Genomic DNA, 27,077 nt, shown 5'->3' with positions numbered 1-27,077 from the left:
TGATCCGTTTGGATCCCTCCTAATTCAGTCCATTTCTTTATTTCTTCTGGTGTAGCATGTGTCTGTATGTCAATTACATCAAGGGCGGGATCCTTAACTGTCATGCAATGTGTTGGTGTCGGAACTATTGTCTTTGTCATGTCAGTTGTGTGAGTCTGATTCTGAGCAGTCTGTTTAGCTGTTCTGTCAGCTAGGTCATTACCCTGAGAAATGATATCGGTAACTTTTGTATGAGCTTTGCATTTCATAATCGATATTGCAGTAGGTAGATGAATCGCGTCCAATAGGGTTTGAATGAGGGGTCCGTGCTGGATGTGGGCACCGTGAGAAGTTAAATAACCTCTCTCTTGCCACAGTACGCCGAAGTCATGGACGACTCCGAATGCATAACGTGAATCTGTGTATATGTTGACTTTCTTATTTTTGGCTTGAATACAGGCTTGTGTCAGAGCGATGAGCTCTGCTGCTTGAGCTGACAAAATGTTAATACAATTTGTTTCAATGACTTCAGTGTCTGTTGTAACTGCGTAAGCGGCCACTAACTCTCCTGTACTTGTTCTCATACATGACCCATCTACATACAATGTCAAGTCTGGATCTGACAAAGGGATGTCTGTCAAGTCTTGTCTGGGTTTCGTCGTGATAGTAATGACTTCGACACAATCATGTGCCAATGGATCTGTTCCGCCCACTGGTAACAGTGTGGCAGGATTTAACGTATTACAACGTCTGATTTCTATATGTGGCTGAAACAATGTCAGTTCGTAACCGGTAAGTCTCGCTATAGTCAAGTGTTGTGTTTGTGTGCGGTTCAAGAGAACCTCTACTGCGTGTGGTACTTGTACTGTCAATTGATGTCCTAACACTATGGCATCGCTTTGTCTGATCGCTAAAGCTGTTGCTGCCACCGATTTCAGGCACGCAGGAAGAGCCTGAGCTACTGGATCTAATGTACTAGAGAAATAAGCACATGGTTTGTGTGATCCTGCTTGTTCCTGAGTGAGTACTGACAAGGCAGTACCTTCGCGTTCTGTAACAAAGAGTGTAAACTGTTTACTGTAACATGGTGTTGCTAAAACAGGTGCTTGGCATAAAGCTTTCTTTAAGCTTTCAAAGGCGTGTGTATGTTCTTGAGTCCAAGGGAGGACAGTCGATGTGGCTGCCTCCTGTGTTGTCAACTGGATGAGTGGTTTTGCTAGAAATGCATATTGAGGGATCCACTGCCTACAGTATGAAGTGAGGCCTATAAAAGCCCGCACCTCCTTTTGTGTCTTGGGTACTGACATGTTAGCAATTAACTGGATGCGGTCGGGTGTAAGCTGCCTTCCCTCCTTGGACAGCGAGTGCCCAAGGTAAACAACTCGCGGGACACAGAATTGCAGCTTAGAAGGGGACACCTTGTGCCCCTTATCGGCCAGAAATTTCAAAACCGTCAGTGACGCTTTTTCACATTCCTGTTCACTTCGGGCGGTGATCAGCAGATCATCGACATATTGAAGCAAGGCAGTGTTAACTGGCATGTGGATACTGTCAAGTTCTCGTTTCAGTGCTTGGCTATAGATGCTGGGGCTTTCTGTAAATCCTTGAGGTGCGCGTGTGAATTTAAAACTTCGTCCATTTAAACTGAATCCGAACAGATATTGACTTTCCGGATCTATTGGGACGCTAAAGAAAGCATTCTTGAGATCAATTACAGTGAAGAACGTTGCTTCTGAGTCAATAGCTGTTAGTAATGAAGAGATATCTGGGACCACAGGGTATTGGGGTACAATACATTTATTTAATTCGCGCAGATCAATAACTAATCGATATACTGGTGGTGCTTTTGGATCCGTTCTTTTAAGAATCGGAATTATCGGGGAATTACATACATTGTAGTCGGTTTCGACAACCACTCCTTGTGTAATGAGCTCGTCAATGATTTGCAGCAAAGCCACAACAGCATCTGGTGGTAACTTGTATTGTCGCATTCGTGGTAGTACTATTCCTGTTTTTAGTGTAACTCGATATGGTGTAATGTTCATGCAACCAACATCAGTGGGGCCTTGTGCCCATAAATGTGTAGGTAAATTCTGCAGTCGGTGATCCATGTCTCTTGACACGTAGTGACCTTTGAAGTCACGTAGAAATAGTCGTACTCCTTCCGGAGAACAACATATTATGGCTCCTAGAGCTTTCAATGTTTTTATACCTAACAAGTTTTCTGGACAGGATTTAGTAAGCAATAAATCTGTAGTACGTGTCAATGGACCGATCGTAAGTGGAAGAGGTTGTGTTACGTCATTTATTATAGGTTTTCCTGAGAATCCAAGGGAAATATTTTGTGAGCCTGAGAGGGGTGCCCCTGGAACTTCACTGCGTCTTATAGTTGTTCTGCTTGCCCCTGTATCAAGTAAACACTTTCTGTCTTCCCCTAATAGTTCACTATGTACATAAGGTCCCTCTTGGTCTACAGGAACCTCAATAAGGGGTAAGCCAACTTCCCTCTCTAGGCTATGTCATGTATATCGCTGATAATCGGGATAATCTGCTTGTGCATACTGATACATCTGTTGTGTTGTTGCTTGTGTTGCAGCAATAGGCTGCGCTTGTGGTGGTGCTACGGTCTGTTGTGGAGCTCCCTGTTGCGGAGCTAGTTGTTGCGGAGCTAACCTAGGTTGTGCATGCTGAGGGATTTGTTGTTGATTCTGATCCTGTCTGGGTGGACGTGGTCTCTCCTGGGTTCTACCTGTAGCAATATTATGTTTCAGGACTGGACAATCGTGTATATAATGACCTGGTTGTTTACAATAGTTGCATGTCCCTTTCGTAGGACCTGCGGAATCACCCTTTTGATGACCATCGGCTGGAACTGACTGAGCAACAAGCATTTTCATTTTTGTATCTTTCATACGTCTTTGTTCGTGTTCTTGTTCTTCTCTAATTCTATTGTGGTGATATTGTAACATCTGTAACATCTGTGATGGGGTATTACCTTGCCAGGTACTTTCGAATTTCAATACTCTATTCTTGACTTGTAGCAGAGAATTTTCAACTAATTTTGTCACAAACAGATGTGGATATGACTCACTACTGGCTTTTATGCCACTATTTATACCAAAACATTTTTCAAATCGGGAATAGAAATCACTAGTGTCTTCATCTGGCTTTTGTTTACAGGCTGATATCGCACCCCAGTCTTCCTTTTTCGTAGTTAATAAACGTGGCAGTACCTGCACTAGTAGCCCTGCTAGTGCTGTAGTCTTTTCCCCAAGTCCTGCTCCTGCAGCTCGGGCCCTTTCTTCGTTTTCTAATGCTGTCCAATCTATCTTTTGGTCTCCCACCTCCCATTCCTTTTCTTTGAGTTTCTCGTAAACACCGGCGGGTAATAGGACTTTTAATATTTTCATAATGTCGGGGTAGGTATACTCTCCCATGAGTAACATGTCTTTTATTTCACGGTGGAAACCTGCTGGATCCTTGTCATGGCTGGGTACTACTTTCTTCATTTCTAATAATTCCAGTTTAGTTATAGGCGTGTATACAAACACGCGTGTAAAGTTATTACCGTCACCTCTGATTGGGTGTACTTCGCGTAACGGGTTCTGTCTATCTATGTGATACATTTTTCTTCCTATGATGGGGACTGGAACGTGTTCTGGGCATACGAAAGTTAAATACTGGTTTCGAAATTCTAGAATTTCTTTAATAAAATCAGTACCTGACCCTCTCCATATATTCGTGAGTAGTTCTGTCAATATGTCAGGTAAGGGTCCTGGATCGGAGTGTTGGCTTTTATATAATATAAGGAGGTGTTGAATCATGTATATACTAGCTAAACGCTGTTCGTATGGGTCAAGATTCAGAAACGTGTGTGCTAGTGCATCATCATTGTATTCGCTGGGACTATCAGCCCATTGTACTGCTGACCTAGCTAATTCTTGTTCGTCCATGGAATCGAGCATATGATACCCCCTTCGATCTCGGAGTAATTTATCAACGGCTTGGAATAGGTGTTCGGGGGATCTTGTATTTAACATAGGGTTTGGAAAATGTCTATTATATTCTGGACGTATTGGACGTATCTGATCATTAAAGCCTCTAGTATTATTATGGGGTCTTCCTCTACTTACGTAAGCTATCGTCTCCAATTGTTCTGAGTCTTGCTCCTCCTCTTCTTCTGATTCTACTCTGTCTGTTTCTCGTCTTTCTTTATGTATTCGTTCTATTTCCTTGCGGATCTTTCGACACATGGCGATTATACACGCCTGTCTATCATGTTTCTCTTCTGATATGTTCTGACCCCATTTGACAAGTCTTTGCATGGTATCGTGATCTGCCCCGGGCCTGTCTTGATTCCTAATTACACAATTTATGAAAAAACGTAGTAGTTGTCTTTGTACATCCACTTTCTGGTATTCCATAGCTTCGTTAATACTTTCTGAACCTCGCCCTGTTTGGACAAAGCGATATATTTCGTCTAGGTGTTCAACCATTCCTGGTATCGTCATTAAATATAATGTAGCTCGTCGTATACGTAGTGATGATATGAGCAATTTGTCCTGTCTACCTGGTACTGGGTCGTATCTACAATCCACAAGCTGTTCTTTAAACATGTCGGATGTCGCTAATTGGGGTGTACGTTGGAGTGCTAAATCTCTAAGGGTCTGTTTGTTTCGCGGCGGGGTGGCAAACATGTCTGTCGTACCTCCTGTAGCACCATCTGAGGCGCTAGGCACGAAAGGATTTGTTGGACGTAGGATAGAGATTGTAGATGTGGGAAAAACTGTAGACACAGACGGACCTGTGGGAACTTGTGTAGGAGGTTGTAGTTGCGGGGATACAGACGGATGCTCTTGGTGTTGAACACCATCGGCAAGCGGTATGTGTGGTATGGCATTAGCATACTCGGGAGCTACGTCATCTAAATAGGAGGAAAGGAAAACGTCCTTTGCTGTTTTGGGATGTGTTTTGGGATGTGTTTTTATCGGGAGCAATGGAGGAGTTAAGTCTTTTGGTATTTCCGGGGTAGCCTTAGGTAACCCTTCGGCCAGAAGAGGATACATACCATTCATAAGAGTGTTTCTTTGTCTATCTACTTGTTCTGATTTTACTTGGGTACCTTCCTCAGTTAATAGATTTTCTCGGGTTTTATTTGAATTCTCTCTACCTTTCTCTTCCTGTCTGAGCGCTTTTTCTGTACGTCTATATGATTCTTTACGCCATAATTCAATGGCATCTTTCTGTGACTGTCTGGCTTTCTTTTTCCATAATTCTTCTTCTACTCTCATGATGCAGTCTGCATCCCAGGTCCCTGCTGCGGGCCATCTCTGATTTTCTGGCAAATCCTTGGTGTAGTCCACCCATAAATCAAGAAATAATACGGCATCTAGGCCATGCTTATGATACATAAAGTACCCTGGAGTGTCCCTCGGTGGGATGGGAACAGCTTCTTCGAGTACCCCTTTTCTAGTTTTGATCTGTCTTAATTTCGAAAAGAGCGGCATTTTTAGATCTGGTTACCTAATCTTAAACACACTTAATACAAATAAACACAATAATGAACAGTCATTCAAACCACAATGTATAGAACGTATTAAAACATTTTAACATTTAACAGTTTTAACGAACAATGATAACTAATAGAAAACTAGTTACTGACATAATACTGACACTAGATAATACTTATTTATATGCAAGGCATACTATATATACTGCTAAACAGTACAGATACACTGCTGAAACAGTGCAGACCGGATTTGTGTACCCAAACCCGTCTTGACCGGCACAGACTATGTGCATGTAAAATGCCTCCCCGGTAATGGTACTCACCGGGTAGCTCGGAACGGAAGGCCTCGGAACGGAACTGAAACTGGACCGGACTGGACTCGACTCGACTGGACTCGGAACTTCGGAACCTGGTGGGCCTCTGTATACCTCGGATCTTGCTCTCTCAGCTAGGCTCTGGTCGGGATACTTCGCACTTCTCACCGCCTCGTCTGGGTGTTGATCGCAGCCTCAGTTGTCCCCGCTTGGCCGGAGGGAGATACAGGAAATCCTGCAGGTACGCGTTTTGTCCGTTCAGCTGTGGCAGGAGACCGGGCCTGCAACGCACCTCCGGCGCGTGAGATGAGAAAGTGTCCCTGTTCGGGCGCCAATTTATGTGGTAAATATTTCATTACCGGTACTATTTTTTATGCGGTAAAGTCTAGTAAGAATAACTCAGTAAATATAAGAGGCAGAATCCGTGGTATTAGAGGGTTTAAAAGGCTTTATTCCTATACAAAGGAATACAATTCGAATTGTAGGCTTTCTATTCCATCACCACGAAAGTTCAGGAAGGAAGGGCATACATTATTGACAGATAATCGGTTTTATAGGAAAATGCATTACAGTGAAACAGATGCAAGAGGCGTAACCGCTGATAATACAGATAGAATGTGCATACGTAACTAATAGAGGCGGTCATATGGGCGTAATTTAATAAACGTCATTATACATGATGTCACAAGTGGGTGGATCCATAAAAGAATCCTGCAATGTCAGCAGAAATATTTGGCAGAGATGCGCGCGCAGCCGCATGACGTGAGATTGACGTGCAACTAGAGGGTGAAGGGGACTTGACATTTAGCTCTACATGTGGAGACAGAAGTCTGGGGGTCATGTCAACCTAATCCCAAATCATATCTAATATCCTATGTTTAAAGAACTGTGTTATCCAAAAGGAAAGGTCTCTAGGATAGAATCTATTCTATACTAACGGTTAGTACGTGTACAAGCGTCTAAGTGTCTACATGAGATGCGAGGGGGTAGGAATTTTCCATGGTAACGGGGCTATGAATTACTGGCATGTGGACAGCGAGGCCTGGCCCTTTGCACGGTAGCTGGAGGAATGTTTACCTAAACTACTAGACAGGAATGCATCGGATGAGGAGCGGAGTAGATAATCTTGAAGGTGAAATACAGTTTTTGGCAGGCAATATGCTGGATCAGGCACCGTTAGCCGCGCAGGGAGTAGGACAAAGTTCATGGATACAGATGCAGGCTCAGACTGGAGCTTTTCAGAGGCAGAAGACAGGAAAAGGCTTGATGACAGAATTCAGGGCCTACTCGCCTGAATCTGTAAAATGTGGAAAGTGAACCATATAAAGTCGGTGGCCTTTCATACTTAGGAATGAAATATCTGACCCATTCATGGCGGATCTGAAAGAGGACATGTTGACGGTGGACGCACATGTATTTGCGTCTTCAAGACTGGAACTGGAGGGAACATACATGTACTTATAGCATGCACATGGAGCCGTTGGGGTCTACGATAGGGGACATAACTGATCACAAAATTCATATTTCCTCAGAGGCATTAATGCAGTTAAATGACAAATCATGCTATAAAATCAGCAACATATGGGCACTGAAATCAATACAAGATGACTTTTATGGGAAGCTCTTAGCGTGGAAGAGCACTGGAATCCTGACATTAGAGGAGTTCAAATTCATACGAAAGGAAAACCCCACCATTCCCAACATGTATTTCATCCCAAAAATACACAAGGATGCAAAAAATGCACCGGGCTGTCCGATTATTTCGGCACAGAACTGTCTGCTAGAAAATGCAAGCCAATATATAGACTATTTCCTACAGGAATTGGTTCACTCCCTGCCAATTTACACAAGCGATTTTTTAGCCAAACTGCATATATATACTCATATTATCTACATACTTCAATTCATTTATGAATTATTTCACAAGTACCACGCTCAAATATGTATACAGTTACATGAACTCATATTTGCACATTATTTAGTAATCATCAGCCGTGTATCGGTTTTCAAATATACATTATGTCATGGTACACAAAATGTATTTTGCCGTGGATCGGCTGATGTCCTCTCCTTAAATACATTTCTAAAAAAAACATTTTTTACACATTCTACTTTATCATTATTCACATCGCAAGGCATGCTCTATTATCATTTTTCATAATCCAAATCTCATATTGGTTTAAAAAAACCTTTTTTTTTTTTGTACCAAGAAACATTATACAGTTCCAACATCCGTTAAAACTATTTCAGCAGGGCTCCTAATACTCAATCACCAGTAGAAATCTACTTGTGAAATAATCCATAAATGAATTGAAGTATGTAGATAATATGAGTATATATACTCACTACAAAATGGCGCCTTTGTTAGATTGAATGCGCTAGTCCTTTCCTTGTGTTCATGAAAATAACAAAGTAGAAAAACATGGCGTTTCCGATGTGTCATTGACATCAAGAAAGGCATTTTTGCCGATACGCGTCTGTTGCTGGTCATCTGAATAAACTTTCTTGACAACGTCCCCGGGAGTGCGATATCTTCTTTTTGGATTAAGAGGAGTGGAGCGACATATTATTGCGGAGTCCACAGCCGCAAAAATCGCACCCACCTGCGAGTGCCCCGTTCTTCGAGTGGAAGAAGGAGCGTGCATATATATATATATCTGGTCACTGAAAAAACACAAAGGTTAAGGTAACGTAATAGTTAGGTGAAATATTCAGTAACAATGTAATATTTTAAACTCTAAAATCCTCAAAAATTCAACATTTATAATTAGGGCTCCCGGTTTTATGGTATTTATTTTTTTGCCATTTCTGTCTGTATTTATCCATATCTATTTTTGGGCCATTTTGTGTGCATTTATCCATATTTATTTTGTGTAAAAATGAAGTTGTCTGTATATAACTGTAAAAATGCGTAAAAGCGGAAAACAGGGAGTCTTACTTATAATTATGGTTAGCTCAAGTAACTATGAATCAGGCCCGAAGGTAATTATAACTTGCGCCCTCACCATGCACCCCTAGATACACCACATATTACATCACTTATCACATCTTCTATGACATCATTGATAATATCACTGCAACATTTGAAATGAAATTATTGATGAGAACTGTGCATGCACTGCTTATGATCTCACACACATCACTCATGACATGTTCTATGACATCTTTCATGACATCACTGATGACATCATCCAAAAAGTGTACTGGTTTGTTTTATAGTTTACATAGTGGAGGGTAGTTGTCATAATACCACCCAAGTTTTTACAGCATAGATTCTGCTAATACGTGTAAGAGTTTATAAAATGCATGTGCTCCTAATGCTCCATAGCTGTGTAGAGGTATTGAACTTGCTATATATATTTTTACTCAAGAGTAACTCTGTATGCAGTGCCAACTGACTTGTGTTTATCATGCTTCAGACAACTTTTTTGGTTCTACAGTAAAAGTTTCCTACAGGAGAAAGATTCGACATTGTAAGCTGATTGAGTAGATTTGTAAGCTGTCTTGAGTTATCAGAGAGAATCATCTCAGCATAACATTTCTAGTTAACATAAGAGACTGTGTGCACCAAGTACTAACCTATGTACATGTGCTTGTTTTGCTTCAGAAGATGGGCTATTTCTAAAGGTTTCTCCACAGTCTGAATGGTGCAGGTAGTATGTTCATGAGCACCATCAGATTGTGGTTATTTTTAAAATTAGTGGTTTTTTTTACAACTGTGCATATAGTGTACAGTATTCTTAGATTTTAAAAATAATCTGTGATGCATTTCTCATGAGAGATTCACTGTCTGCAAATAATGTGATACATAGTACACTCTCTGCATAGAGAAAAACTATTTACAGTATCTACTTAATGGTTCATATCAACTTCATTTCTCAATGTAGGTTGGTGAGTGTCAAGGGTTCGATACAGATAAAAGCTGCCATAGTACGGCATTTGTTTTAACTGGTATTCAATATTTTGGCTGTCAGCAATTGTATAGATATTAAACACTGCAGTAAATGAGTTTTTGTCCGTATATCTGTGGTCGATTGTCAATTTGATCTATGCTACCGGTTAAGTGTATGCTATAGGCTTAATCTTGCATATAATGCTTGTTTTCAACATCTAAGGGAGTTGATTGTGTGTTGGCAATAGTAATGGGCGATTTTCTCCTAAGCTATTTTTTACTCACGGTCTGGCCTCTAATGTCATACTAATTTACAGAACAATAAGTGTGAAAGTGAAGTTTGAATTATGTAATCAATTATGTCATTTGAGATATCAGTGATATCATAAATATTATCATAAAACATGTCATGATTGAGGTCATAAGCTGTGCATGGCGGAGATGCAAGTCATACTTAGCACTGCCAACTATAACTTGTGAATTTGTGTTTTTTTAGTCTAAAACGTTAACGTTGTTAATGAGAAATTTACCTAACTAACATTACTTTAACCTTTTTTCTGTGAATTTTTAAAGTTTTCATTAACAACAATAACAGATCTTTTTATCACACCTAACTATAAGACTACTTTACCCTTTGTTTTCCTCAGTAAATGTCTAGTTTTTTTTTAAAGTAAATTATTATTTTTTAAGTGTATGTATGGTAGAATTACTGTGTGTGTAAATTATTTTGAAAGGGAATTTCTTTTGTATTGTAATTTAGGAAAGGGAGCACACTTTCCAAAATGTTTAAAACAAATGATTTGAGTATAAAACACAGTAATACCACAATATTTGTGTTGAGATTGTCTAACTCCACAGTTCTTCTGATTCTCATTTTGAGACATTTTCCCAGTAAGTTCATGAGTACTGTAATAGCATACTTTTCATAGCCGTTGTATGTGTTTTTATATTAAAGTTGTAACTATAACTCAGACAGAGTAATCTTTTTTTAAATATTGTTTAGTATTAAGTTTCATTATATAAATCAATTAAGTGTGTAATTACTCATAGATTTCTATATTTTGTTTTAATCTATTGTTTACATTTCTTTTTCATGTGTCCAATTATTATTTAATTTTAATCTGTAAAAAGAGAGTCATTAAAATATGGTTGTAACATTCATTTTCTTTCATTATTATTATTATTTTTTTTAAAGCGGTGACTCTCGTGAGACGCTTGCGGCAGTCCAACACACAAACCCCAGTGTGGACTCCGAGGGGGATGGACTTCCTCGTCTGCTCTTGCAAGATCATACATTTGTGAGAAAGTTAAGAACAGTGTTTTCCTGTAATTATGAACAAAGTAGCAGACTACAGACGTTGACTATATTAGTTAAATGAGTTAAGTCGATTAGGATTTGTTCCATTGAATATATAAAGCAATGATATTTTTATGATCTTGCGAGACGCTCACAATAGTTGAACACACAATCACCTGCATGGACTCTGATTGGGCTGTACTTTCTGTACGGCTGTTGCGATCAACCCGCAACATTGTGCATCTGCCCTTAAGTTAGTAACAATGGTTTCTTGTAAAACTCAACAAATGAAACCATTAGACATGTTGATTAGCCTCGAAAAACGGACTATCAATTGTTCCATCTCGCGAGATGTCCAGGAGAGGAACTACACCCTAAGGAAGGACTGTGATGGATTCATATGGACGTCTTTATTTAGAAGAAGATTTAATCCTTTCTGCTTTAGGTCACTATTAGATTTTGGTGAGAGTGGACATATTTGGCTTGCTCTCCTTTCATGTTTGCCTTTCTTCACACAGATGTCTTCATCAGATTATGATGAGCAGCCAGGGGCAGTTGCACCAGCTCAGCCATCTCAGCCTCGCAAGGAATCCTTGGTGTGGCAATTCTTTGAAATGAGGCCAGTAGCAAGAACGTTTCTGAGAAGTACATTACCTGTAAGCTTTGGAACAAAGAGTTCAGCCAGGGGAGCAGAAATAAACAATATAGCTTGAGTACCACAGGGATATGGATACACCTAAAGTCAATGCATCCAAAAAGGCTTGCATGGGCAATGTTGGCTTTTAACAGTTTTTGTAAGTTTTTCTCCTTTTTGTTTTCAAGGAGATGCCGTTGGTGTTTAACACTTCAAGTTGTATGTTTTTGTAGTACACTTTAAAAAAAAAATTAAAATGCCAAAACAATATTAAGAATGTTTAAAAACATGACTCCTGCAAAAGTCAAGGAGGCAATCCCTCGCATGCAGTCCAAGGAGGTAGTGCTTCCTGGTTTGATATCATGAGATCGTACTTTTTATAATGGACTTTACATTTGCACTTAATATATGTTGATGTACTATGCATAATGTATACACACCAGAATAGTAACAGTGTGTTTAGTTTACTGAAATGCAATCCATTATATAATTGTGGGGAAAAATAAATCACTTGATTTCATCAAAAACTCCATATGTTTAATCTGAATGAGATGAACATTGCTACACAGCACACATTGATACTCATTTATTTACGTTAAGTCCATTTATTATTATTAGAAACAGTTTAATCACTGCCTTTTACAATCCAGTGAGAGTCTTGTGAGATCATAAACTTTATTTTAGAGGACGAATTTACACTTTCCTTTATAACAGCACTTATGCCTTATAGTCCTCATTAGTAGGGTGTGGGGAGAAATACTCTAAAATGAGATATTTTCACAGCATAACAACAATGCACAGTAGGGTGTAAGGAGACACTATGATCTCACTGCCACCTCCCCACAGCCAAGCAACAGTGTATGGTGGACTATGGGGAGAGACTGGCCTCTACAGTAAGACCTTGCATGAAGGTAACTAGTGTGTATAGTAGGGTGTAATCAGACACTGCCTCTCCATTCAAACCTTTCCCCAGGCTAAGCAGTATGCTTTGTAGGGTGTGGAAGGTACTCAACTCACATGTGAGACTTCTCTATTGCATAACAATTATTAGAGGTACTGGCCTCTCCACTAAGACCTTTCCCCAGGGCAATATCCATGTATTTTAGGGTGTGGGAATGGATTTGCCTGCATAATGACACCTCTTCCCAGGATGACAGGCATTCCCAGTAGTGTGTAGGGAATAACTGTCCTCTCCAGTAACACCTATTTCCAGGACGACATAGTTGTGCAGTACAGTGTGGGCAAGGAGTGGCCTGTCTGCTGACACCTCTCCTAGAGCAACAGGGATATACAGACTTATCTGGGAAGGGAGTGGCCTGTCTGCTAACCCATCACTCCAGGCTGAGAGGTGTCTGTCGTACGCTTTGCATAAAACATCCCTCTCTGCTCATACCTCTTTTCCAAGCTGACAGGTATATATAATAGGCTGAGGGAATTAACTGCCCCTTTCGCTGACACATCTCTCTTGGATGACAAGTCTGCATAGTAGAATGTGTGGAGACACTGGCCGCTCTCTGGTGACCTGTCTCTTGGATGAAGGATGTGCAAATTAGGGTGTGAAAGGGGCTTCCCTCTCTGGTCACAGCTCTCCCCAAAATTAAATATGTACAAGTGAGGTGTGGGGATGAATTTACCTCTACACTGAAAAGTCGGTCTTGAAGACAACTATACAAACTATGATATGGAAACATGCAGCCCTGTCAGTTGAGATATCTCCCCAGAGTAACACATGAGCAAAGTAGGCTGTGGGTAGAGACTGCTCTCTGCACATGCCTCTTCATATTGATGAATGTCCATTGTAGAGTATAACATTGAGTATCATTTATTTTAAGAACTACCAGTTTAAGTTGATATTGCAATACTATAATAAAATTGAAATTTTTAATAAGTGTTAAAGAAATCAAAAGTAACTTTAAACTTTCTTACAACAAAACAATACAATACAAAACGAAAACAACTATATTAACAAACTGCATCAACAATTATAAAACAAAGAACTTTAGTAATATAAAACATTTTTCTCTGACGCACATCAGCAAGCACTGTCTACCCTCTTTTTACTTCATTTGCTTACTGGATTTTGATATAGGTAGCACTTCTTTTCCTGTCTTTTAGCCATCTTAGCATGCCAAAGAATCTACAGTTTCCTTGTGTTTCATGGCAGGCTAGGTGGCAAAATAGTCTCTGCAAATTAGCATATCTATAAATTACAGTTTAAAAACAATAGCTCACAAAGCATAGTTCGTGCAGAGTTAGCTCGTGTTGCTGAACTGGTCAACTGTTCAGGTGTACATAGAAGGGTGTGTGGATGGAGTAAACTCTCTTTTGAGGCCTCTCTTTCAGATGACGGTTGTGTGTAGTAGTCAGTGGGGAGAGCCTGGCCTCTCCTTTCATATCACTCCCTCTGATGATGGGTGTACATAGTGGGGTGTGTGGATGGATTAAACTCTCCTTTGATACCTCTTTCTCAGATGATGGGTGTGTGTAGTAGTGAGTGTGGATGGACTGACCTTTCCTCTTGGACCTCTCTCTGAGATGACAGTTGTGCATAGTAATAAGTGGAGAGGGACAGTCCTTTCCTTCCAAACCGCTCTCTCAGATGGCGGGTGTGCATGGCAAGGTGTGTGGAGAGACACTGGCCTCTCCACTAGGACCTGTCTCTCAGATGAAGGGTGTGCGCAGTAGGCTGTGTTGATGGACTGGTCATTCCTTTCAGAGCTCTGTCTCAGGTGAAGGGCGTGTGTAGTAGTGCCTGAAAAATAACAGGCCTCTCCTTTCACACCTCTCTCTGAGATGACAGGAATGCATAGTAGTGCATAGAGAGGGACTGGGCGCTCCTGTTAGACCTCTCTCTCAGATGATTGGTGTACGAAGTGGGGTTGGGGGAAGGACTGGCCTCTCCTTTCAGACCTCTCTCTTAGATGACAAGTGTGTGTATTATGCTGTCTCAATAAACACCTATGCATAGTAGGACATGTACAGGGACTGACCTTTCCACTGAAACCCCTCTATTGCATAACAGGTGTACATAGTAGAGTATGTTGTGGGACTGGCCTCTCCTTTCAGGCCTCTCTCTCAGATAATGGGTGTGCGTAGTAGTCAGTGGGGAGGGACTGGCCTCTCTTTACAGATCACTCTCTCAGATGATGGGTGTACATAGTAGGGTGTGTGGATGGAGTAAACTCTCCTTTGAGTCCTCTTTCTCAGAAGACCGGTGGGTAGTAGTGAGTGTGGAGAGACCGCCCTTTCCTCTCAAACCTCTCTCTGAGAAGACAGGTGTGCATAGTAGTGAGTGAATAGGGACAGCCCTCTCTTCCAGACTTCTCTCTCAGATGGTGGGTATGCATGGTAGGGTGTGTGGAGAGAGACTGGCCTCTCCACTGTGACCTCTCTCTCAGATGATGGCTGTGCCCTGTAGGGTGTGTTGATGGACTGCTCATTCCTTTTAGAGCTCTGTCTTAGACTTAGACTCTTCTTCGAGACAAGAATCCTCCACCATGGCAAGGTTGCAGGCTCTATCTGATGATGAGTTTCATGAGGCTGGATTCAGTGTTACCCAAGGGCCTACTTAAATGGATTTGCTGCTGCAGGAAGGCTTCCTAGCGGGAGAAACCTGTTTCTGCAGCCTAGCAAAGTTGCGCTTTTGGAGGAAGGGGGGTTTGGACCTGGTCCTACAGAGGTCTGAAAGTTCAAAGATTTTCTAAGTCCCAACTTTTCAAAGTTGTTAGGAGATGTCCAGTAGGACACAGTCAAAATTTCAAGGAACAGCACTCGGGGATCAAGACTCTCTCCAGCATAGGCCACCAGCTGGGTCCAGTCCAGGTCAAGTTGCTACATGGGAGCTGGGCACTTCAGGGAAAAGGCCTCTTGCAGCATGTTGTGTTCCTATAGCCACACAGCAGGCCAGCCAACTGACCCAAGGAGTTCACTTCTTTGTCCCTGGTATAACTGGGACCAGGTCTAACCCTTCAGGTCCCATCATAGGTCTCAAACAGCAAGTGCAGTATTGTGTCTGGTCTTCCACAGGTTCAGAAAGTGTTGTGAGAAGAGTGCCTTATTTATGGTTGACACAAGCAAGTGGTTGGGGAGACTACTGGCTCCTCCTTAACCAACAGGTATAAGTAACTAAGGGCAACCCTACCCACTTTGTTGGCAGTTCCTGTTTGCCCTACTGCAAACAATCCCACAGTGCATCTTACTCCTTCAACTCAAGATGGAGAAACCCTTCCTGATTTGTGCTGAGCCTGTATGCACAATCAGAAGTGTAACCAGGGAAAGACCAGTCCCATTCGCTGTGGTCACTCAAAACTGGTTCTGGGTGTAGCTACCCTCCAACAGAGTTTGGTGGCAGCCTGTATGGGGACACAAAAGTTATTCTTCCCCAGGTCTCACCTTACATTTACTTGTGAACGGGCAGGCCCCTTTGCAAGTTAATTGAATTCCTGGGTCCACCTTAAATAGTCTACCTGCCAGGGGAAGATGAACACCTCCACACACACAGGACATTGTCCCTGTCCTGGGAGTAGTTTTCACACCTCATTATGGCCTGCCCAGGGTGTGCAGCTGCTGGAGAGCTAATTGAATTGAATTGAAAATTATACTTGTATAGCGCGTAACTACCCGGAGGTCTCGTCGCGCTTCAACAGATTCTTATGACGAGCTCCATGGTGCATTAACACGTTTTTGCAAACAAGTGTGTTTTTAGGGCTTTCCTAAATGCCAGCCGATTGTTGATCTGTCTTATGTCCAAGGGAAGGGAGTTCCAGAGTCTGGCAGCAGTATGGGAAAAAGAGCGGCCGCCCCATCGAGCTTTAGTAACCTTTGTTGTGGTTGCTAGATGCAATGAACCGGAGCGAAGAGCTCTGGGAGGAACGTAGGGCACCACAAAGGGGAGCAAGATGGCAGGGCCTGTTCGGTGGAAGGATTTGTGCACAATGCACATAGCCTTGAACTGTGCTCTGGCAGCCATTGGGAGCCAATGTAGCTCCTTTAATACTTTTTTGACTGACTGCCAACGACGAATGTTATACAATAATCGGGCGGCACAATTTTGGGTGACTTGGAGCCTATTGAACACCACTGCAGGGGTGCCTAAGTATAAGGCATTCCCGTAATCCAGGCGGGAGAGAATCAAGGCTTGAATCATGACTCTCCTTGCCTGGAATGGAAGCAGGGAGAGAACTTTGCGAAGCATTTTCATTAGCCCAACACATGTTGAGGCAGTTTTAGTAGCTTGGACCGAGAAGTCAAGCGCCCTATCAAGCCAAATTCCAAGGCTCTTTATCTGAGGTTTAGGGAGGGGAAAAGTGCCCAGACATGTAGGCCAAATGGAGGCCAAAGTGGTCGGTGGGGAGTTGCCTAATAACATGATCTCCGTCTTCTCCCCATTAAGTTTCAGACAGGAGGAATGCATCCACTTAGCAACAGCCTCTAGACACGGGCCCAGGGTGTTGGACGACCCCTCAGTGTGGTCCAAAGAGACCACCAATTGGGTGTCGTCCGCGTAGGTGACAATACACACACACCGAAGGGCTGGACTATATTTGCTAGAGGTTGCATATAGATGTTAAAAAGCGTGGGGCTTAGGGACGAGCCCTGTGGAACCCCACAGCTAAGTGGTTGCTTAGGAGAGACCATCTCACCCTCAAACACCTGGAAAAAACGCTCATCCAGGAAGGAGGTCAGCCATTCCAGGGCCGCGCCCGACACGCCCATGCCCTTCAAACGATGTAGTAGAATGGCATGGTTGACAGTGTCGAACGCGGCACTGAGGTTGAGTAATATAATGGCTGCTTTTCCTCCCTGGTCCAGCACAGCTCTGGTCTCTTCTGTTACTGCTATGAGAGCAGTTTCAGTTCCATGTTGAGGGCGGAAACCCGTCTGCGAGGCACATAGTAGGTTGTTAGAATCTATATAGTCTACTAAGATGTTATTAATGTGCCTCTCAAGTAGTTTGCTCATCCAGGGAAGTAAGGAGATAGGGCGGAAGTTGGCCAAATTGTTCTGATCTAGAGTGGGCTTTTTCAGAAGGGCCCTAACCATCGCACACTTCCATGGAGTTGGAACAGAGTTAGAAGCAATAGAAGCATTAAGGACATCCAAGATGACAGGACGGATGACGTCAATGACTTTGAAGAGAGTCTGAGGAGGTGCTGGGTCGTTAGGGGAGCCCGAGGTGACTTTGGGCATTATCCCATCCAGTAAGGTGGAATCTAGAAGAGGGAATTTATCCAATGAACAAGGGATCACCATATCTGGATTCGATGTGGTGGTGGGCTCCGTGTCACTACTGCCTGTGGAAAATGAGGAGTATATGGTTAGGATCTTCTGATAGAAGAAGGTAGCTATGTTATTGCAACGTGTTTTTGCGCCGTCCGGTGACTGGCGCTCCGGAGGCGGGGGGGGGGAGATTAGAGATTTGGCTATCTTAAAGATTTCCTTAGGGGAATTAGCAGCTAAATGGATTTTTGATAAAATTGAGATTGGGCAGATTTAATTTCATTTTTATAGCGTTTTATAGCAGCTCGATACTCCACTTTTTTTGATTGTGAGTATTCTTGTCTCCAGGCTCTCTCTAGTTTACGACAGAGTTGTTTCGTGGTCCTGAGGGCCGGTGAGTACCAGGGAGCAACCTTGGATCTATTTATTAGATGCAAAGATTCCTTTGGAAGGACTAGATCGAGGGTGTTAGAAATCCAATCGTCAAAATTGACGGTGGCTGTGTCGGTGTTGGTCACCTCCGGAGGTGGCTGTTCGATGAGAGCCAGTTTCCATTTAGCAAGAGGGAGTGAGGCCCATTTTCTACCCCAATGCTTATTGTGAGTTTGTGAAATGGGAGGGCTGCAAGTAGACCATGAAAAGGGTACCAGAAAATGGTCAGTCCAGGATAGTGGTATAAGTGTTTCGACGGTTAAGCTCTCTAGATTACTGTAGATGTGATCTAGAAGGTGGCCCCTAATATGCGTTGGTTGAAAGCCTTTCTGGGACAGATCAATGGCCTGAAGATTAGATCGAAGACTGTTGGCCACTGAGTCAAGTGGGTCATCCAAGTGCAAATTCAGGTCGGCTAGCAAGGTAAAATTTGCTGAAGAAAGTACTTAATTGGCGACTGAGTCCGTCAAATTAGTGACGAAGTTACTAAGGGAGCCAGGTGGCCGATAAACTAACGTGCCGGAGAAGGTAATAGGGGGGAGAATTCAAGGGTAAAATGTAGGATCTCACTGGCTGGCGTGGAGGATGGAGTGACACGACATCTAAAATTGTCCTTATAAATAATGGCCAATCCTCCACCTCTGCCTGTCTTACGGTCCAATCGTTTAAGAGTATAACCTTGGGGGATAGCCCATACAATTGTAGGATCGATGTCTAACTGAAGCCAAGTCTCTGTTAGGAAGAGGGCCTCAGGTTTAAGCTCCTCTATCAACATGGCCGATTCAGTATGGTGTTTGGGCAAAGATCGACAATTGAGGAGAAACATCCTCAATTTATACATGTGATGCACTCCAATCACAGTTTTTACAGTGGACCTTCCAGTTTACAGGCAGGACCGAATGTAAACAAGAAGCTTTAGGGGTGGGTCTGAGTGCATGCAACAATGAAGCACTGAATGTGACACGGTTGCCTACCATGACAGCGGTTGAGACTGAGAACAGGCGCTGGACGCTGGAGCGTCTGGACGCGGACTGGCGCAGACTGGCTTCTCTTAGGCGCCTCTTCGGCGCTGCTACGCCGCTACCGCTGCACATACCGCTGCGCGGTGCAGAAGTGGATAAAATAGATTGGGCTCAGGAAGGACTGGAACGCTGACCCCCTAAGATGGCCGCCCCGTGATGGCACCACCAGGAAGTGAACGCGCTCTGTACTCCCTCCACAACAATCAGCCTAACGCAGCGGTGGACCGGGGAGTCAGAGTGTGATGCAGTTTAAAGCAACAACAATAGCAGCAGCAAAGTATCAAGCATAAAAACGGTTTAATTTAAAAACACAAGTAGCAAGACACACACGATGTTGTGGGCTAAAGCGCTAGTGCAAGAGTGTTTCGAGTCGGGGTTTTTAATGCACATTAGCTTTCAGGAGCTTCAGGTAGGGAAAAAGTAACTTTCTAAAAGTCGCTTTCCTAAATATATATAAAAAAATCTGTCTTTAGGATTATACCGAATTTTCAATAAATATTACAAATAGTGGTCAAATCAATTATCTAGCTGGTCCCTAACTTGAGATAGCAGATTTTATATTTTATTCTGTACTCTAGTTTCTCATAGGACAGCCAGAGCCTTCCACAGTGAAAATAGCTTTTTGGGCCTTTACACTGTAGGACATGATAACATTACATTCCTACATATGTGACTTTTAAACACCATGCCCCCTACTTTGTGGACTCCAAGGCCTAAATAGGGTTGACTTATTAATATAGAAAAGGCCATTTTCTTTCCTATCAAAAGGTGTTTTCGGACAAGTTGAACTGCTGGTTTAAACTGCAGCAATCAGGCTACACTGGCAAGCCTGGTGCCATGTTTTCTCTGTCTCACTAGTGGATGGTACCATAAGTGCTGCAGCTCACAGGTGGCATGTAGCAATCCCTTCCATGGCTATATTCCTTTATCATATACTATGTCCATCTAAATATGCCAATTATGAGCTAGCCAAATTTACCACATTTTAGCGGTCAGAACACATGTATTGGGACCTGATTAGCAGTGTCCCAGTGCACAGAGTCAATCAAAAAATATGTGGGTAAGCATGCTAAAAAGAGCACTTTCTCACTTTCCCCATAAACATTTATAAAGAAAAAAAACTAAATGAATCAACTGATTTATAGCGCTCCCACTCCCCATTGAGCACTGATAGTTTAAATGCAAGGAAATTAGATGTTTTTTTAAAAATCTCTCTCGGTGTTTGCAAATACCGGGAGAGATAACAAGAAAAAAAAATGGAACACTGTGTAAAGTATTACTTTACACCAATATTATGAAAATGGTAAAGATTAGAGAATAACTTCTCCGTCTCTTGTTTCTTAAACTAATAATGCTTTGTGGAGGACAGAAGCGTCATAGAGCAGTTAATTATCCATTTTCTGAAAGTCTACATGGGATGTCATAACAAAAAATTCCATGCACCTTTCCAGCATCAACCAAGGGCTGGGCGTGATGCTGCTATCGCCTCCTCCGCTGACTTTCCCCAAGGAAAATTAATGAATTTGTTTTTTTTCTTCTTCATCCTGGTCCAGCTTACTGCTTTCCGGAGGAGCTGTTCGGGATTGCAAACAGCGCACTGGGCAGTCATTAGCTGCGCCATTTTCCCTTCACCCACATATATATGAGTGTGAAGGAGGGCAGGGCCAGTATATAGCTACCACAATACCCTGTTCAAAGTTGTGAAAAGGACACGAGGGCAGCTGCGTACTGCCCGCTACATGCTCCTCAATCTTTTTACAGGACAAGAAGCAGAAGACCAACATACAGCTTTAATACATGTTTAAGAACATTTGTAGACTTTGAGAACAACAGAAATGAAATATTCTATTAAAAATAATCACCAGTTTTAAATTGTAAACAGATAAAAGACATAGCATTACCTACTGCAAGGACACTCAGCCCAATCACATTGTCCCTGCCAGCCATTATTCCACTTAGAATACGATGGAAGACATCGACTTCGTTGACCACATTTATAAGGATGGAAGCAAAGCGGGAGTAGCAATCAGGGTTTTGAGGAACACATCGATTAAATAATGGGAAGGATTTACTAGAAAAAAGAAAGAAAAAAAAAGAACAACATTTATTTTACACACAAATATAATTAACATTTAATTTTACACCAGTCGCAAGACTACTGTTAATTTTTCTCAAACATTTTTGACTGGCATTAAAAAAAATGGGCTTCACTTTATGGCCAACTGTCCTGTGGATTCCCTAGGAAGAGAAGAAACCGAACGAGCCAACTCTGTTTGGTACGCTGTTCGGCCGTCCCCTTATCGAGTCCGCTGGGACTTTGTGCTGCAATACTATGCATTGTTGGATTTAGACCAACAGAATTTAACAGACAATTGATCTGAGATGTTGCAGTAATGGATTGGCGCAGTCCAGTATGACCCTTAGCTCTTTATGAACTGACTCTATAAGGACTCATTGCTCGCCCACAAAAGACTTTCATAGATGCCACACTCAATGCACAGCGCATATGAGGAATTTAGACTGCGACAAAAGTACCTAGAAAAATAGTCGCAAAAGCACAAAACACAATTTCCTGTGGAATAGTATTGGCAGTATCCCCTGGGTGTATCGATATTGGTCTGATATCTGGCTAAGGTCCTGAGGAAGGTGGTGTTATTCATTCTTCGAGCCACCGAAACGCGCGTCGCCCAATGCTGTTCAGTTCCTGCTATATGCAGTTGCGTTAAATTGGTCGTGGAGATTAAAACAACTTTCTGTCTCCCACTTACCAGATATAAGTATTTATGAATGTGGTATGAGTGCATTTGAGGAGGAATGTATGTGAGGTATGAATGTTTCTTTTTTGGGTTTTTTCCCGGGGGCTTATGATGTAAAGATGTTTACAAATGAAGATGTCATGTCATCATTATGCAACACTGTGTGTAGATGTTTACTATATTGATTTTGTATGTAAAAATATGCAAAAGAAAGGATAAAAATATTTTTGATAAAACAAAGAAAATTAATTATGTGAATATTTATAAATATATGGATGTTTTTGGACTTTGTTGTTACTCAGTTGTATTTCAGCCCATGTTGAATTCATTTTCTATCAGATAAAAGAAATATAGGTCACGAGGGAGTGTTTTTCATAGAGTGTTGTTGTTTTCCCCTCTTCTCCCTGACCTCAAAACTTTCGCCTAGAGGGGGTCCCTTTATCTTGCATACCGATGGAACCAGGTACATCACTCCTCTCTCTTGTTGAGTGGCAAGAGGCTAGCACCTTTTACAATGAGGTTCCCTAGGTGTGACCTCGGCGTTGAGGTCTGTGGCTGTCCCAGGTTACTCCTTGCGTAGCTGAGGCAAAGGGGTGTAGCTTTGCAGCCTCCTTCCCAAGCATGGTGAGCTAGAGGCCTATGTGGAAATGGGCTGTCCTTGTGGCCCTATGAAAAGGTCCAGAGCTCAGCCAGGGACCAATTGTGCCCCCCAGGTTGGACTGAAAGGTCTTGCAATGGTTTTCTAGGGTTGGCAGGCATATATCTTAGCCCATCCCCTTGGTTCAAACTTAGTAAATGTAACTACACATTAACAAAAGCTTTTCCATTAAGTGGGTGGTTGGCTGAATATTCTATTGACAGGGTGATAATCATCTGCTTTTTCATATTACACCTATACGTCAGAAACAAATTAAATGGAAACGAACAATTGTGTAGCAGGTTCGTTGTATGGTAGTCCTAGTGAACAGTTGGTGTCCTTTGTCGTACAATATTTGATTACATTGATATAAGGGTGGGTGTGTACAGGTGCACCTGATAAAGTCGAACAATAAACCCTGCACTCTATCAATCATTTGCAAACAGACCTACCTAGTTGTACACGAACATGTACTAGTTCAGTATGTCCTATAAAAGAACAGGAAGTTTGATCGCATTCCATCTGGCATAAAAGCAGTTGTGAATGCCAAGCAACACACCTGATGCCCATCCCTTTAGCAAGAGAAAAACAGGCTTTAACCATGCTTTGGCACACACCGGCTACTACTGAAGAGCCACTACACCTGCCCAGCAGCCTGCAAGAGTGGAGAGTATTCACAGATCCACATCTCACTGTCCCCAAATAAAGACAAGCAAACACCCCAAAAGGAGAAGCTAAGCCACAATTTGTGCCTAACGCTGTGCAATCATCGTTAACAACCAAGGAAGCAATTTATCGCATGCGTTTCTTTTAAACAGCTTGACTGGTAAATTCAATTATTGCAACCTGTAAATGTTGTTGTTGAAAGCTGGCATATTGGAAACCCATGCAGGTTTTGCACCGAGTGGGCGGTCGTAGTCTCCACTGTAACTCACTGCAATGCCTGTGGTCCTCAGGCAGTCAACATTTCCAGGCACCTTTGTGATCATGTGTGGAGTGTGCTGCTTCAAATCATAACCCCCCCTCCCTTGATGCTTTGCCACTGTGTCATGCTTTCCTTGGAAACATCGGGTTGTAAACAAAACCGTCAACAGATAAATCGTGATCTAAAGTTTAAGAAAGTTATTCTGCCACTCTACTGTTTTCTTTAACTTATTACATGCCTAAAGGCAACTGGCAAGCACACAACAATCTAAAATATTAGATGGGGGCAGCGGAGGAAATGTAAAAAATCTGGCACAAAGCTAGAAATCATAACACGAGACATTATATTTTAGACTATGATCTAAAAAAAGTTGTGGTGTTTTAAAATGAAAATCTGCTCCAACTAACACGCATTTCCAATCCTGTACATTCAACCTCATTCCATTCCACGCACTAGATCGGATGCCACTCTTGTCTCACAAAGACATCAACTTCAACTACCTCCATCGCTAGCACCGGCAAATCATTATTAATATAATTAGTTTAAGTGTAGAAATATTAACATACTTAATATAGGCAAATAATTCACAATTGAAACTTAAAGGCTACATTTACAATGTTTCCTAAACACCACCTCAGCTGTGCAAAGGGAGCTTCACTCTGCATTCGAAGAAATGACGCCTCGCACTGATGATCATTGGAAAACCAGATCGCCATCAGAGTACTTTGAAGACTAAGACCATTAGCAAACATTGTGCGAAAGGCTTTGCAACTTCCACAGCCTCCATTCTAAGTAGTAGGTAGAGGACGTAAGGTTCTTCCAAATACAATGGCTTTGGAACATAACCCTTAACTTACAATGGTACATGAAGTACTCTCTCCAGCATAGTGAGACCACAACTGCATGGCTGGCCTTCCAGTGTGCAGACCATGGCCCCTGTGCGCACTTGGAAGAATCGTTGATCAAAACCTCAACAGGTTGAGATGTATTTGTCCATCCATGACAATGCTCAAATACGACGGCATGCCCGGTTCATCTTTGTATTTCTGGAGAAGGGCTATAGTTGACTCTAGATTCGGCCAGAAACGAAAGCAGATTAACCTTTTCAAACTGGTCTTTAGGTCATTCTGGGAAATGGAACACCTGAAGATGTTATATTCAAATTTAGAAACTTAGATCTTAGAGCCTGGCACTGTCCCGGTTCACTGCACATCAATTGTGGTTCTTCCTCATCAGTTTTCACCCAAAATTACATTGTGGTGCCCCAGCTTGAAATTAATGACCCTTAAGCCCCAACTCCAAATAAATATCATGAATGGATGATACCACCTGGGGCTGGCCCAAGGCTCCATTTTAGCTGCTTCCTTCAAAGCGGCTGCATTTGTTTAGTCCTCCAAGTTCCACAACAGGGCTTCATTTACAAACTTTGGAGTAACTTTTGCCTCAACAGCTAATATTTTTTTAATAATTGCATTTTATTGATTTTCACATTAATACACAGCAACAACTAATATTATAGGGGCTAGCAACAACCCCCACTGCACATTCAGCCATCCTGACATCGGTGATCCTAATCTCACAACCTATTCCAAATAAATAAATTATCTATCATAACAGCCCCCACTAGCACCACTTCATCAGCCATTCAGTGCTTTCTTACTGTAGATCTGCTGTAGCACATCAGAATGAAATGGACATACTTTTATTCATCATTTGCTTGGATTGTAAGGTCAAAATTGAGGTGGGGCAGGAGGCATAATTCACAAAAACGCATATAAATATGTATACTCACTAACACGATTTGTAAAGTTCGCTCTCCTTCAAAATGTTCCAAACTTAATGCCATACATCAACCTCCAAAAACATTACTTGTGGAAAATGCATTAATCAGAGGTGTAGCTAGAGCTTGTGGCGCCCGGGGCTATCCCTCAGATTGCCGCCCCTGGGGGAGAGGGTGGCTGAGAAAAAGGATGGCAAACACTTGAAAGAGGTCCGAGAGACACATAGTATCGCCGCTAATAGTTACCTCGATCATGCAAGTTACATGCACATACATGACACGGTCCAAGGCTACACAGTTGAATACACCGGTGACTGGCAGTGCACAGGAGAAAACACAGACTGCATAATCTATCTGGGGACTCAGAAAAACCGCATGTGACATCCATCAGAGAGCTGCGTGAACGAATACCTGGTAATCTCCTCAGCACAATGCAAACATGCACATACATGACACTGTTCGGGGATCCGTCATCTACAGCTGACATTAAATGACCAAATATCATGGTCCCCCAATTAACTGGCTTCATTTTTGGATGTTCAAACCTTGCCTCATGCTCAACCCCACCAAGACTGAATTCCTTTTATTTGCCAAGAACAGCAAGAAACAAGCAGCGAAAATCTTGCTCAGTGATATGAACCTTGATGGCTTCAAAACACAAATTCTACCCATCTCCAAGCCACTTGGATTCAACCTGGAACTGCTGTTCGAGCTCTCACAGTCTTGCACCAGGATGGTCCCTATGCCCTGCTCCGTGGCCTCCCAGACTGCCAACTACACCCCTTATAGGGCATCCTACATGCAGCATAATGCCTCATCCAGGGCCTGAAGAATTCTGTTCACATCACTCCCTCACCCTGAAGGAACTCCATTGTCAGCCTGCACCATCTTCAAAACCAGCTGCATCATTTACAAAGCTGTGGCAGCCAGCACCCTTGCACAGTTCGCCATCTCTGCTGGCTCAAAATGGATGCAAAGGAGTATGAAAAACAAGAAAACAAGGCAACAAGCCTTCATCTATGTATCCAGGATTTTGAACAACATCGCCATTTCCATCAGGAATGACCCACTCATGCTCTAGTATCGGAAATCGTCTAACACACTCCTCTTTAAAGAACAGAGACAGCTAGCAGCCACTTGAGGTGACAAATTAAGGGGGTGCCAAGTTCAATGAAAAATTATAATTGAAACAAACATAAAGAAAAATCTTTTGAGGTCACTGATTGCCAGGTTTACCTACTGTGACAATTGCTTCCAGATTGCCTGGGCCTATCATGAGCAAAGGGAACATTTGATAGACAGTTACACTTGGATAATGACAGAACCTAAAACATTTTTCATTAGCAGCCTACAACCTCAATTCACAAAGTAAATTTCAACTAGCAATGGGTGGAATTGGCACAATTTGATTCTGCGGAATTCTGCGGGATTACATAAAAATTCTGTGAGATTCCACGAAATTCCACGACGGGGCAGAGTGGACATTTGGTGATATTTTTTAGTGCAAAATGCACCCTTGTATCCAAAAATGGATGCATTATGCGATAACAAAATAGCGCGGCCAAACACCACTCTCCGCCCATACATGCTCTGCAGTGATTACTAAAGAGTATGTAACGGCATACTAAACTTTAGAAACCACTGCATATCACTTTGCAGTGCATACCCCTTGCTGCCCTTA

At 42.3% G+C, this 27,077-nt stretch overlaps 1 protein-coding gene across 1 annotated transcript in view; it reads right to left on the bottom strand.

The window, feature by feature from the left end:
* SLC44A3 (solute carrier family 44 member 3) overlaps nucleotides 1-27,077 on the bottom strand; it is a 459,235-nt gene that overhangs the window by 245,354 nt on the left and 186,804 nt on the right. The window contains exon 6 of the mRNA XM_085601492.1: nucleotides 21,200-21,369. Coding sequence (XP_085457618.1) covers nucleotides 21,200-21,369 — 170 coding nt within the window. The remainder of the gene's footprint in view (nucleotides 1-21,199; nucleotides 21,370-27,077) is intronic.

This window comes from Triturus cristatus, chromosome 4_2 (genome assembly GCF_964204655.1).
Source record: "Triturus cristatus chromosome 4_2, aTriCri1.1, whole genome shotgun sequence".
Taxonomy (NCBI): Eukaryota; Metazoa; Chordata; class Amphibia; order Caudata; family Salamandridae; genus Triturus; species Triturus cristatus.
Note: the sequence above shows the minus strand (reverse complement) of the source record. Positions and strands in the feature narration are given on the sequence as shown.